The 15,793-nt window shown below is 37.3% G+C and overlaps 1 protein-coding gene and 1 non-coding gene across 2 annotated transcripts in view; one reads left to right on the forward strand and one right to left on the reverse strand.

Annotated features, from left to right (window-relative positions):
- The window catches only part of LOC149080663 (esterase E4-like), a 45,097-nt gene that overhangs the window by 11,420 nt on the left and 17,884 nt on the right, over positions 1–15,793 (forward strand). The window contains exons 2-4 of the mRNA XM_089239850.1: positions 6,359–6,499; positions 12,334–12,487; positions 12,652–12,837. Coding sequence (XP_089095976.1) covers positions 6,359–6,499; positions 12,334–12,487; positions 12,652–12,837 — 481 coding nt within the window. The remainder of the gene's footprint in view (positions 1–6,358; positions 6,500–12,333; positions 12,488–12,651; positions 12,838–15,793) is intronic.
- Positions 15,222–15,294, reverse strand: TRNAA-AGC (transfer RNA alanine (anticodon AGC)). Its single transcript has one exon. It is a non-coding gene; the product is annotated as a tRNA-Ala (tRNA).

A 15,793-nucleotide genomic window follows, 5' to 3' on the forward strand; every position in this document is an offset into this window, starting at 1 on the left:
GTGCACACGACCCCGTTCTTTTTTTCATAAAAAATACTACTCTCATACAAGCTTCCATAGAAACCATTAAATCACTATAAACCGTAGACAGAGCAATGAAGTAGCATTTTAGGATAAATTTAACATTAATTCTCGAGCACGTGAATACCAAAGTCTCGTACAGATTAATTTTAACGCTCGAGAATACAAATTTATATTTAATTAAGATTCGCATTCATTCATCTTTTTCCCATAAGAAAAAGACACGTTCTGGAATTATTAATAATCGAGATGGTTATCTACTTACATGCATTGCTGTATTTGAACTGCATAGATATTTTATCGTTTCGATTATTTAATGTGCAATAAGAGTGACTGAAAAGAGTAGTTAGTAGTAAAGCTTTGAGTGTTAGATCAATCACGGCAGCCAACTTCCAATCATTTGCTTGTTATTTTATTTACATTTGCGTATCTCAAGCCTGGTTCAATAGTCATTCGCAAATATTTGCCTTCCCCTGATGCAAAGAAGCAGCAGTGGCATAGGCTTGTTTATTAAGTTCTTGCCTGGATTCGAACCCGTGGACCTCGACGGTAACTTTCGTGGTGGAAGGCGAGCATCTTACCACTGCGCCACTCGAGCGCAAAGGAACTCAGCTTAAGACCGTATTCACCGGCACGGTTTAAACTACGATCGCAGGTTAAACGATTAACGATCGACATGGATTGGTTGAAATCCTCAATTTAACCAATCCGTTTCGATCTTCAATCCTTTCACCTGCGATTGCAGTTTAAACTGTGTCGGTGCATACGGCCGTTAGTGTTGTGACTGCTAGCGTTCTGTTCGACCAACCTCCCAATAATTTCCAGTCCCCAACATTTGACGATCATTGACAATGGTGGAGTGGCCACACTATCTGCCCATGACCAACCTTGGAACGTATTGGTCCAGCCTTGACACGAGTGTGTTCCTGGCCTTACAGCAAACTTACAAACAAGAAAAACTTTCTAGGTTATCAGAGTTTTTCTACAGTATATTGATGAGTTGTACATAGCACTATTTGAATCATATATCACTGATACTTATACAATTAAAATCACACATATATATATATACAGGGTGATTATAAAAAAACTATCCCGACATATGGGCCCCTAACTATCATACCATTCACAGAAACTGAATGAAATTTTGTCATAAGGTATTTTGATGTATGCGCTCAAGAATGATATGGAAAACAACAGTGTCACTCTAACAGTTACGGTTACAGTGAGAAAATTTCGAAAATATCAAATGACAACACCAAGTTTTTTGTATGGGAATGTGATCTCCATTGTGAAAAACCCTAAATAGCGTTCGAACGGCAACTGTAGCATGAAAATCACCGGCGGTAGATAGGCTAAAAGTGAGGACAACCAATAAGGACAGAGAAGCAGCATAAAATAAAGCATTTTATTGTGTTTCACAAATTTTCCACATGACCTTGTGGAGGAGTAATCAGGCTGGGATCTCAGCCGAAAAACGGTGTGACGAATGAAACGAACATTAATGCTCTGGTGCACGGCAAAGTCCTTTTTACTTTTTCCTTGCCTAGCTCCGGGGATTTTCGTGCTACAGGTGCCATTCCAACGCTATTTAGTGTTTTTCAGTATGGAGATCGCATTCCAATAAAAAAAACTTGGTGTTGCCATTTGATATTTTCGAAATTTTCTCACTGTAACCGTAACTGTTAGAGTGACACTGTTGTTTTCCATATCATTCTTGAGCGCATACCTCAAAATACCTTATGCCAAAATTTCATTCAGTTTCTGTGAATGGTATGATAGTTAGGGGCCCATATGTCGGGATAGTTTTTTTATAATCACCCCGTATATATATTCTGTTAAAGTTATATATCGTCCCTCATGCCAGAGGCACGAATATGCAAATTTTCCCTTTTTTGGGTATATCATCTGGTTGGATCCCTTATTTTGCTATCCAAGTCACAAACATAAGGGTTAACCTATTGAAACGTGTACATTACAAAGCATTGAAATGACACACATAGCGTAACATGGGTAGAGTAAACATTCAGACGTAATTTCCCTCGTTTTGAAAATTTCTACATTCATGCTTCTGGCATGAGGGAAGAATATAGTTTTCAGATTATAAATATCGGCTATGGAAGTTGCTCGAATGTGCAAAAATTTAAATTTGTATACGGCCCTCAATCTGAAAAATGCAAATTAGTAAATTTTGCGCCTTTGTCTATGAAACCCAGAAATTTACCGCGTAGAATTTGGATCAAAATTCGTCGAGATTCGATAGTCAAAACTCGTGATTTTTGTCAGTTTTCATGGAAAAATTTTCCAAGTCAATTTAGCCTTCTAGAAGCCAGATGGGGAACATTAATAAATTTATGTTTGTAAAAATGCCGGACTAGTATTCCATATTAAAAAATCCTTCGTAAATATCTATCTTATAATTGTCGAGATAGTAATGAAATAATCATTAAAATAATTATTCATAATTGTTTCGATCATAAAAATTCTGTTTTTTCCTTCTGTAATATTTTATTTGATTAATTAATTTTTTTGTTTCCCTTTTCATATATCCTTTTCTGGTTAGTCCTCCAAATACCATTATACGAGAAAAACTAATTGACATTTTTTAGAGATTGTGAGGGCCGTATACAAATTTTAATTTTTGTATTTCCCCTAATGGCAGGGATTGCGATGATTCTTGCGGGGTTCAACTGTCACGGATAAATTTCGTTCTTTTTGCGGATCATTTTTCATATTTTTGTTGAATTTTAAAAAATACACCATAGAATTTATATTCTTTTCTGTCAGTTATGGTGAAACAGCATGTCTTTGGTCTTTCTAAAATTTCGTTTCCTTTAAGCCTTTTAAAGCTGAATCTATTAATTGATATTGTTTATTTATTTATTTTTTCTTTGTCTTAAAGATTAATTACGTGTATAGAAAATAGTATGTGATTATTTCAGCGCTAAAATTAATATAATAACTACAACTTGCAACAAAGAATCATTGGGCAACACTATACAGGTGTCCTTTAAATGCTAATACGGCCTTTATCTCATCAACCGTCCGTCGTAGAGGCATAATTTCAGTTTACAAAATGCTCAAAAGGCGTTGAAAATTTACCTTGTACCAGTTTTGAAAGTGAAAATACGGTGTGTCACAGAATAAAAAAAAAAATCAGAATTTTTATACGGTCCCCCTGTCCATTAACTTTTCATTATAAAGTTGTCGCCCTTATTTCTCGAGGCCAACAAAAAAATTTCATGTTTCTAAGTGCAATATTCGCCAAGATATTTGAATTCCAACTTGAAGTTATGAAAGAACAGCAAAAACTAACGGACAACGCTCCTTTCCCACATTATTCCTATATGATTCACGCAGAATTTGGCTACATTTTTTCAGATGAATTCTCATTCTGGGACGTATTTGTAATGGGGTGGTTGTCCCGGACGTCTCTTAGCAGAGAACGGATTTCAGGCTCTCGCCACCCTAGTCACTACTAATTTTGTCATCCTTTTGAAATGCTCTTATATTTCACATCTTAATTTTTTCCCCCCGAAAAGTCATGCCCCCCCCCCAGCTCTTAATTTTCAGAATGAAAGCTATCTCTTTACTGTTTGTTTTTCGAAATATAGTTTTGAATATTGTTTCATACACACACTCATAACATAAATGAGATGCCGTAAAAATTTCAGACTATAATTGTTAGACTTCATCAATGGCAATTTGTAACAGTGATCGATTTTATTCAACAAGCTTATTGTGTTGCAGAATTACAATCAAAAGCTGTGATGGAACATTTAAATTTTCCAAAATTTCTGAGTTGAAACTGGAAAAAAAATATCATCTTGAAATTGTTAGTCATATACTTTATTTATTTAAGGGGAGCCACAGCCCCTGAAGTCCATTTTTAAACATGACTTTAAAAAATCTTTCATTTAATTGAAAATCTCAAATGTGTGCATCAAATTTCTTGCCAATCGGTTAATTTTTTTTTTTTTTTTTAAATAAATAAAAAATTAATGTGAGTTATAGTGTAAAAACGTGAACAAAAATAAACATCTTGAAAACGATTTTCTCAAATTGCAATTTTTGAGCTCATCCGTTAAGACAGTGCTTCTCAAAGTGTGCGTCGTGGCTTCTAGAGGTTTTGCCACTCTTTGCGTGTTATTATTGAGCGGTCGATAGTTACCACGCTGTGTCGCCACTCTTTGCAAGGGGCGTCACGACAAGCCGCATATATATATTTGTGCACCTATTTACGCTTTGAGGCGGTTCTTTTATACGGGGGAAAATAATCATCTAATTATTCTGAGGAGCCGCAGATGGTTCATGAATTAGGGCAAGGGAGCCGCGGGTGACAAAAGTTAGAGAACCACTGCATTAAAATAAAATAAAAACTATTGCACCAAAAATTCTGAAATTTTGTAGGAATTTTTATACGAAGGTGTTAGTAAAATTAACTCGAACTTCGTTATTTGATCATTCGTTAGAATTTTATGAATTTTTAAAGTTTGAAAATTTGTTTTCAAAAATCTGAATTCAACATTAAAAAAAAAAGTAATTGGGTTAATTTCTAAACCTGACGTTCATTTTACTAACACATGGTGAGGAAACATTTCTGCAAAATTTCAGAACTCTTTTGGGGCAGTAGTTTTTTTTAATCTCTTGGATGAACTCAAAAACTGCAATCTGAGAAAATCGTAGTAACATCCAAGTAAAAATTTTAAGTCACACACACACACTAGAGAGGAAAAAAAACTGGTTTGCTTTCCCTCGATTTCTTTTAGGGTTATACCATTGTTAATCAGTTTCGAAAACGCCAAGTAATACGTTTGGTGTACGTTCGGTGAATTCGGCAGGATTATAAAGTGATGTAATCAATTTTTACTTAAAATTACACTTTTCGTATTAGTTTTTCACAAGAAATCGCGTGTATTATTATTGAGCGGTTGATAGTTACCACCCTGTATAACGATACTAAAGGGACCGGAAAAAATTATCATTATAAATAGGAATACAGTAAAAGTTTCAAAGATGCATCGGGATTAGAGAGTAATATCGTTGTATAGGCTATTATCGTTGTGGAGGGTATCGTTATAAAGGATTCTTATAGGTTTTATATAAGATTTATATAGGATTAATGTACTTTGAGTACATATATATTATTTCCCAAGATACCTTTCTTGGTGCCATGTTACAAAATTCGAGTAGAAAATTCCTTGCACAATCAGAAACCTTGAAAAACGATAGCATTTCAGATGAATGGAATAGAATTTTAGTACGTTACCATAACATTCATCGAAGCATATCGTCGTAAATAGGAAGCGAAATTTTCAGGCTTTCCGGCTTAGCGACATTTTTTGCTGCGTGTAAGGTTCATTTTTATTACGCCAAACCGCAAGCTTATTAGGAAACCGGTATACATGTATTACATTTGACTTTTCTATATCATTCAGAAAATCACTGACTCAATGAGTTATTGTAGATATAAAAGCATTTCAATCATTCTTGTCTCGAACGTATGATGTAATGATGTATTCAGGTAAGTATTAAATATTAATTTTATTTATATAGAGCTTCGGTCTAATGCTGTGATTGCACTATAAAAGTTTTATAAAAGTTCTTTCATAAAACTTGAAAATTAAACTAATACAAATACCACGCCACAACAGGCAAATTGCCCAACGAGGTGGCTGACTTAAGAACATCATGGATCCCCGAGCCATTTTTTGGAGGCCCTACCTACTACTGCTACACCACACATGCATCCCGCCCACACCCCCTCCCCGCCCGCGGAACCCCCAACGAATCGCACATTCCGAATGTGCGTGTAGTGAAACCTGACGTGAAGTTATTTTGTGTTTCTCTGTAATGCTTGTTATGTGTAGTGCTGCCATCTGCCACCAATTTTTCAAACTATGAGTGAAGTGTTATAATTGAATGATTTATCGTTGTAGGACTGTTGCTCTCTGTGGCGAGACTTTTTAACGGGGAGATCGGCTCGCATTTGCGCCTTGAAGTTGGGAACCACAGAAAACCAGCTTCAGCCGACCACCACTGTGGGGTTCGAACCCGGATCCTCGCATCGCGAGTCCGTCACTATAACCACTCGACCACCACAGCGGAATTGGTTGCATTGGTTACATTCGAACGAATGTTGCAAATAGGCTTATTGGTTGTTTTTTCAAGTTTTATAAAAGTTTATTTTATCACACTTTTATAGTGTAATCCCGGCCGTACTCGAGTATGTTAACAAAAAACCCACGATGCTACAAATTTAATTTGATTACGATATTTTACTAAATTTCATTTACCATTTCTGACAGCGAATTTCATTTAGAATTACTCCTTTCAGGAATCCTTGATGTTTCCAGGATGGGCTGGTACATTAGATGCCAGAGATTACAGATCGGAATGCCCTCAATGGGACGTTCAAGGAAGGCTGAGAGGAGAAGAGGACTGCCTTTTTATTAACGTTTTTACGCCTAGTTTACCCGTAAGTGCAATGAAAATTTTATTATTAAAACAACTTGTTTCCATCCGTTTTATGAACATGAAATTGAAATTTACGAAATTTGCGAAACATTTTGAGAATTATGCTTGCAAGTTGTTTATATAATTCAAATATTATAATAAAGTCCACGCCGCTTAATGCGATCACACCGGAATTCGGGTGTTTCTGATAATAATAACAGAATGATAACTGTATCCGAAAAGTCCCGTTTGCAAGTATGGTGACCATACATCCCGTTTGGTCTAACGAGTTGTATGGTAAATGGGTATTGGCAAAACGGGACAACTTTTTTTTTCCCGCATAATTGGTTGCAAAATGTTTAATCGTTAAATTTTTTTTTTTCATTTTATTCTAAAACATGCCTTCTTTTTTTCCCTTCAGTGTTTCCCAAAGAGGGGGCAATATCGCCCCCTGGTGGGCGATGGAATGATCCAGGGGGGCTACGGATTTAACATAGGATCCTATGGGTTTACTTGAGTTGGGGGCGATGAGAGAAAAAAAATTCTGAAGAAGGGGGCGATGGAATGAAAAGTTTGGGAAACCATGCTTTAAACTAAAATGTTGCGTTATTTTTATTCAGTCATTGTGAGGCGTTAGAATGAAACTGCCCAATGTGTATTACAAATCACAATGGTTTTTATAATGTACAATTACGTTCCATACATTCCTTGAGAAAGACTGTCGGAAAAAAAAAAAATTGTAATCTGTTCAACTGAAAGAGTAACTGATCAAGAACTGAACGGAAAAGGTTTTATTTTGTCATACATTTGCCTTTAGCTCCACACGTACTTGGATCGCAGCGACATTAAGTATGCAAATGTTTGTCAACAAGAGGAGGACGGTGAAAAAGAGCACCGACATAGTTCTGCAGCATGATAACGATAACTTACAGGAAAAAAAATAAGTTTGGTTAAGCCTTAGCTTCAGAATGCAGAAAAAACATTTGACGGAAAAAAGAAATTGATAGCATTATCCGAAGTCCTGATAACAACAAAGAATTATTCGAAGATGGTGCAACTCTCCATTATTACTACAAATGTTTCGACAGCTGGTTGATGCTTTCTGGCTGAACTTCAGTTGACCATCGATAGATGGTCCAACCCATCTCGTTAATGGCAGTAAATTGCAATTTAGCGATATGGCTGTCGTTGGTGTTTGGTGAAGTAGCTGGTTGATGCTAAGATAAATCCAGGAAAGAAAATTCAACTGGAGAACTTCCTTGCGAGGAATCGAACCCACACCCTCTCACTTGCCGGGTGAGCGCCCTAGGCAACACCATCTAAAACAGAAAGCCTCTGCGCGAAGCTCGTGACGTCTCTGAAGAAGTCCATTTCACCTATAGTCATTGGGTATACTGCAAAAAAAGATAAAGATATCGAATGCGTCGGCCTGCTATATCCCATGGCTGCAGGTGGAATGGACGTCTACAGTGACGTCAAAGCTTCGCGTGGTGGCTTTCTGCTATAGATGATGCTGCCTTAAACTACAAAGCCAACGCTTAGGCAGTGTCAGAAATTGTGATCTTTATCCCGAGTTAGGTCTGACTGTCCATGTATATCCCCGTTCAGCCATTACCTCCTAGAGGTTTTATTAGGAGGGTATCTATATAGGTTCTATTGTATCTAGGAGGTTATGGTTTCGCGAAGACGAGCTCTAAGGAAAGAGGATTCGTTGGCTTTTTAGTCTAGTGGTCAATGCGCTCACCCGGAAAGTAAGAGAACGTGTGTTCGATTCCCCGCAAGACCAGTTGAATTTTCTTTCCTGGATTTATCTTCGCATCAACCAGCTGTCGAAACCTTCGTAGAAACGAATTGTTTCCCCATGTTATGATATTGGTCCGTTCTCTGCAAAAGTGATAACAATACCCGAATGATATACCATTACACGTGATTATAATAAGCGGCGTCGACTGTATTGAAAAAGATACAAAATAATCAGCATCAATACTATGAAACTGAAAATTATCGATTTGCAGAATAATAATTGATTTTTTTTTCAGTTACTTGAGCAGTCGACTACGTTAATCCATCATATTTTTCTATTCATAGTTCTGTAAGTCCATGGGAATAAAAATCTCAAAAGGAATTTTCTTGGTTCCCCTGCAAATTATCTGATTATTATATCCGTAGACATGCATTAACAATATTTAAAAAAAAATACATTCATTTTAACGTAGTGAATTTCTTCTCGCATGAAATAATAAGAAGAATGAAAAACTTTCAGAACAGTTTTTTTTCTTAGTAAATTTAACTTGCGTATGTATTCTAGTCTCTTTCTAAGATCTCTCCCGACAAAAGAGAGACCCTTGTAGTTATAACAGGAGCTTCTTTTGTGCAAAATACTCCACTGAAGTAGGTAATTACTGATCTCGTCTTTTGCTAAGTACTCTCATAAAACAAAGGCAGTAGATTCCCATTCACTAGATGCCGGATTCTTCAGGGGTCATTTCGACGGTGGAGTATAAACATATAGTATAACGATTTAATTTTATTATATTCATAACGAGTTTTAGATCTGAAAATAAAAACAAATTTAATTGGGAGGGGGGAATTCTTCAGATAAAAAACTTATTAAATCGTGGGCGATCGTGATCGATCAAACTCAGTCATACCCCAACTTACGTGATTTTCAGTGAAAAATGCTTGGTTTTGAATTCAGCTCAATTTGCGAGCGTTATGGAATTATAACTAAGGTAGAAACAATAATTAGGGTGTGATAATCAGGTGAGAATATATTGTCCATTCAATCAGATCACTATATGTTGCCAAACTGAGCTGACTTTTAAGGTGCGAAAAGTGGAAACGGGTTAAAAACTCTAAAGAACTTTAAACTAAAAAACTTTGCAAAAAGATTTTTTGGAAATTAATTCGGGCCTTTTAGAACCAATTTTGATCAAAAAATTAATTTTTAAAAAATGGCTTGGGCACCATTTATTAAGTTGAGTAAAACGTTATTGCTGGTTTTGGAAAAGTTCGTTCACAAAGTGATTCTATTTAATATTTATTGACAGTCACTCTTCTGCCACTCTAATTTCGACACGCTTGGAACTGGTTTTTCTAATTTATGCAAAGAAACAGAAACTGATAACAAAATTACCCTGCTTCAACCCCAGAATCTCACTTTCTTCGATGAACCAAAGTATTATCAAATATCGCCCTACGCATGAGTTTCATTTGCGCATATTTTGGAGTAATTTAAAAATTTTAATGATAATGTTCAATCATGGTGATTCATTAATAGTAATGCTTGTAATGGTTGCTATTTTGACTCGTACTTGTTATTAGCGCCGTTTGTTGAAAACGTTTTACTGAAAAATCCTTAACATTGCTCAGTTTATCCTCAGGATTTTGGTAATTGGTTCTTTTATAATACAGTAGTTAAGACCAAGCGAAGATAACATGTTTCTGATATTTAATTCAATTTCAGAGACTAGAAAATTAATTTATGTTTCTGAAACAATTCATGCAGTATACAAACCACCGGGCTAATAACCTCTCTTGGCCGATGGGCAGTGTCTCTCTTGTTAGGTACTAGAATGGGTGACCGTTATAACGAAAACTCTTGTTTTCTAGCCGCTGCGCTGGTTCTCTCTGCATTGGATGAGCATCAGTATGGCTGCTCGTCCGTATATCCTTTTTTTGTTCCTTTCATTATTATATTTATTTTTCATGATTCCTCAAACATATTTCAACAGCTTCATATGCAATATATGCGCTTCTCATATATGTCATTATATTTCAACCTCATTGTGCACAATTATTTACCTTCTATTCAAAAGTTATTTCTTTATATAATATATTCCACAAAATTATGTAATGTGAAAAAAAATTGTGTGTATGCACTGGATTGTTTTGGCTGTAATTCATATTTTTTTCAGCGGGGAAACAGCATGGGCGGAGACACCGGGGGCATCTAATGTATATGTGTATATATGAATTGGCACACATCATCATCATCGTGCCCCCCCCCCAGCAATAATGACCGTGCCCCCCCAGACTTCCGAGTCTATCTCCGCCTATGGGAAACAGTAAACACTTTCCATTTTAAACTGTGGAAGACTCACCTTTTTCAATAAATCAAATGTGATTTTAATATTCGCACTTAACAATTGTGATGTAAATAATGAACTGAATAATTCTCGAGTGTTGAATGAGTTATTTTAGAATTCCGTAAACTTTTTACGCGCAATAGATCGTACTACAATATAGTCAAACTCTCCGTGCTTCAGAATATTAGACGCTAGTTTACTGATCATACAAAGGTTGAATTATGTATTGGTACGCACTACATGTACAGTAAAACCTCTCTAAGACGGCCACTTGGCGTTTTGTGCAAAAATGGCCGTATGTGGAAGTAACCGCCAAACAGAGGTTGCTTGTCATCGGATTTGGGTACAGGATCGACCGACCAGTTACATACATTAAAATTACTTACTCTACAGCAGCGGTTCTCAACCTTTTCTGATTCGCGGAGCCCTTTTCAGTGTATAATTTCTATGGCGGAGCCCTGTATAACTCGAGGAGCCCGTTTTAGTATATTATTTATACGGCGGTACTCTTAGATCTCTTTTGTTTTGTTTGTTTATCAAATTTATTGATTTATTTTATTATCCTCGAGTGGCCGCGGAGCCCCTGGGAAGTGCATGCGAAGCACCGGTTGAGAACCGCTGCTCTACAGTTACCCGTCACTTACATTAAAAATTTACCATTGAGAGACCCGTGAAAAATTCGGACCTAGGAGCCTGACAAAGACTCGAGCCTAGGACCTTGGCTCCAGAATAGAGAGGAGGAGGGGGCTGGTTGTACAGTCTTACCACTTTTTTTTTTTGAAACCGAGCACAACTCAGGTCTATCGCCACGGGCAATTTATGCCGGAAGTGTAAGTGTATGTACTTAACAGTCAGAGTGTGTGTATGATTTTTCAGTGCTGCCATCTATATATCTATATTTCAGAAGTGAAGTGAGTGAAGTGTAACGTCTGAAAAAAGTCTTACCACTTCACAGTCACGAAAATTGGTCACATTTCGAACGCTTGAATGTCATATTTTATACAGTGCAGGTAAAACGTCTTTGGCACCTTCGGATGCATCTTGTTCAGATGAATCTATATGATATGCCATTCATGTGAATACGACTGATAAGTTTGGATACCAGGTTTCTCGTCGCCGACACCTATGGATCATTTTGGAACGTTTCTCTATGAATAAGGGGTCATTCAAGTATTACGTCAGCATCGAGGGGGGGAGGGGGTTTCGGATTTGCTGACTTTTGTTGACGGGGGGGGGGGGGTTTGAAGGTTGCTTACGTCATCAACCACCCTTTTTAAAGATATGAAATATTCTAAGCAGCTGACGAAATTTTGCTGACGAGGGAGGGGGGTGAAAAATGGCTTACGTAATACTTTAATGGCCCCTAATCGGAAAAATATACCTTCAGAAAAGGTATTTTGTTCATTTCGAAAATAAAACTTCGCGAAGAGAGGTTGACATCTGAATAGAGGTGACCTACTTTAACCACACTAATTTCGGTCATATATCCAACCAGTGAAATTGAGAAGGAGCGGGTGAAGGCGCCATCTATCGGCGGTCGCCCCAGGCTCGGTAGGTAAAGATGTTGTTTCTTTGAGGTTCTTTGCCCGGATTCGAACCCATGGACCTTCAAAGACAGTAACCTTCAAAGTGGAAGACAAAGGTGGCCGTCTGCAGAGATTTTGTCACATGTGTGTGTGTGCCATTTGAATAATTTAACTTCTAAAAAACAACGGGAAGGCATTCTAACATTGACGTTGCTTCACTTTTCTTTGTGATTTCTATGCAGTCTCCTGGAAGTTATGGTCTCGTCACTTACCCAGTTATGATATTCATTCATGGCGGTAATTTTGAGTCAGGTTCAGCAAACATCTATGGACCGGAAAAATTGATGGACAAAGGTGTTGTTTTGGTCACTTTCAATTATCGACTAGGAATTTTAGGTAAGAAATAAAAGTGTAAATTTCATTTGAAATTTAACAAAATTATTATAAGCTGCGAATGATCAAACTGATTTTTTGTCGCAACATATGATATTTAAGTGATTTATATTCATTATTATGGATTTTCTTTCATTCTTCATATTTCATGGATACTGTTTCCGTAGGTTTCCTCAGCACAGGAGATGGAACGTTTCCTGGGAATTTAGGTCTGAAAGATCAGGTCATGGCTATCAGATGGGTCAAGGAAAACATCGATAAATTCGGGGGAGACCCCAACGCCATAACATTATTCGGCCAGGGCGCGGGAGCTGCAAGTGTCTCCCTACATATCATTTCACCTCTAAGCCAGGGTGAGACAGTTTGTCAACTAATATAATGCAATATAAAATATAATATACTCTTCAGATTATAAGTTACATACTACTTGCTCTTTTTTGTTGCGTGTATGAATTTAGGGTTATTTAAAACTCCTGTTATGTAAATATTAAGGAATGATTGAACACACTCCTGAACAAGCATTCTTGATCTTGAAATGTGTGGTCGAATATGAATCGCTGTGGTGCAAACACCGTAACAAGACATTTTAAAATGACACACATTAACAACACTAATTTTGGCAACGAGGTCCTCGGATGTATAAATGAGCGTGAAGTATACACTATGTACAGTTCTATGGCCCCCACAAAAAAAAACCTAAAGAGAGGAGAGATCGTGGGGAGCTATGTAATAGCAATCCATTGGAGCAGAAATGTAGTACGTAAGGGTACGAACATAGTATAAAACTTGCCCTTTGTGATAGATAAGTGATGACCGTTCTTGTAATGTACATTTTTGTTTCTGGTTTTACTGGAACAAGCTCTGTCCTCTCCCTCAAGTTTTCTAAACATCTTTGTCGGCAAGGTATGACTCAAAAGCATGATGTCATGTGCAGACTTAGTGAGGCTACAGAGGGGTGGCAGAGGGGCTTAGCGGGCTATAGCCAAGGGTGGAAAATTTGAGAAATGAGTGGTCAAGAAAATTACTTTAATGGGAGAAAGACATCGAAATTTGCGAAACCTCCTCCTTTGCGAAAATTCTCCTCTGCCCAGAGAGGGAGGGACTAGGTCTTTGAGTGTGAGTGAATAAACGAGTGACCTAGAGTATGGAAGCCCGTGAGTGACCAAAACAGTGTGTCAGCACGTTAGTGACCAAAACAGTGAGCCAGCATGTGAGTGACCTAAAGACCAAGGGACCAGGTCGATGAGTGACTTAGAAAGTTTGCAAACATGTAAGTGACATTGCCGTCTCAACGCATGGGTCCATCAGGACTCGGCCCGGGGAGCCTCAAGTGCAGAAGGGGCCGTCATGAAGATGAAATCTGGTAACAATTTTCGAGAGTAAGTATATAAATTGGTAATCAGGTATTTCTACCCAGGTAGGGGACCCCTCAGAAAAATACTTTGCCCGGGGGCCCCTATGATGCTCTTAAGACGGCCATGGTGATTGATCAAAATGTTACCTAGAGAGCAACAGACTAGATCAAGAGGTAAAAAGTGACAAAAAAGTAATTAAGAAACAGGCACGTTTACAGGCTGAGCGGGCTAATGTTCAAGAAAATTAGACTAGGATCAGAGAAGGGCGGCAGAATTTTTGTAGCCTACAGTCAGTTAAACCAAAAATCCTCCTTTGGTCATGTGAACTTCTGGCATTGGAAATTAAAAAAAAATTGCTCTCCAACTAAAGCCTAAGCTGCCGACCCTTACAACCTGCCGCCCGGATGCACCGTACCCCCGTGCACCCTCACTTAAGCCACCCCCGTATTCTCCAAAAGCTCCCTCTAACGCCTTTGCTATTATTACGGTTCCACCACGTAGTCTATAACAAAAATAGCTTATTTCATTAATTTTTATTGAGTTTTGCTATCTTCGTTGATGCTTATACTTATGCAGTTTTACAAAATATGCGAAACAAAGATAATATCTCTGAGGACAAGAAATTAAAATCTGAAATTAATTTCATGCAAACGTTTTTTTTTTTTTTTTGTTATAAGGCTTTATTTCTACAGCTCAAAAATATTCCAATGATAGTCAACATTATTGTAAAGTAGAAACATTCATGAAAGCCGTACTCATTTCCATGGAATACGGCGTAAATTGAAATGGACAAGCGCAATCATTTCCTTACCAACGTCCCAACTGGATGAGTTATAGGTTCGTTGACTTCTATGAAACAGCTTAAAAGATGACTTTCGAGAGCCAAAAAAAAATTGATTTGAATTACAAGTGTGTTCTCTCACTAATGTTTTATATCGTACTGTTTGTTTTTTAACGACAGGGTGATTACAATTAAAGTTCCCGTGTACTCTGAGGAGTTTTTCCCAAAATCTACTCATCCGAATGCTGTCAAATTTTTAGGATATCTTAATGAGACTATGGGAGAGAGATTTATGAAATAAAAAATAAATACTGCAGTTTTGATCACCAGGTGAATAAGCGGCATTTTTTAAATTAAATTTTCCTTTTTTCCATGGTCCATATAGCGTATATACCAAGTTTCAATGGAGTACGTCCTCCAGAATGGGCGCTATATAGGTCTGAGTAGTTTCAGTATATATGTATATATACTGACACAGTGACACTGCTCGGACCAATGTAGCGTCATCCGTCAGTACACTGAAAGGCCAGACGCAGCCCAGGCTCTGTCCCTGGTGGGATGTAAGCCATTTACCCGTAGGGGTTGGAAAAAGAACCCGATTTGGAGGCGCCGGGTATCGATCCCGGTACCTCTCGCATGCTAAGCGAGCGCTCTACCATCTGAGCTACGCCCCCGATATCCGTCAGTACACTGACACTACTCCGACCTTGTAGCGCCCGTTCTAGAGGATGTATGCCATCGAAATTTGGTATATATACGCTATATGGACCATGGAAAAAAGTAAAATTTTATTTAAAAATGTCACTTATTCACCTGGTGCTCAAAAATTGAAGTACTTATTTTTTATTTCATAAATCTCTCTCCCATGGCCGCCTCATTAAAATATCCTGAAAATTTGGATATATTCGGATGAAAAAACTACTCTGAGTACACGGAAACTTTAATTAATATCACCCTGTATATAATGCTATTTTTAATTATGTAACAAAGATTGTTAATGTAATAAAGTTGATGATTAGTTATAGAAAAATTGAAATCCTTTGTCTGATAATAACGCAATAATTACAATATTAATGTAATTATTGTATTTCTAAATACAGGGTGTCCCATAGATTCGTTAATAGTTTAAAAATTCATAAAAATTGAAAGAATTGGTTTTGAATGAGGTTTGCG

The sequence above is a fragment of the Pholcus phalangioides genome, unplaced genomic scaffold (assembly GCF_987345545.1).
Source record: "Pholcus phalangioides strain wild (caught in Gottingen) unplaced genomic scaffold, Ppha-v1.0 ptg000011l_1, whole genome shotgun sequence".
Taxonomy (NCBI): domain Eukaryota; kingdom Metazoa; phylum Arthropoda; class Arachnida; order Araneae; family Pholcidae; genus Pholcus; species Pholcus phalangioides.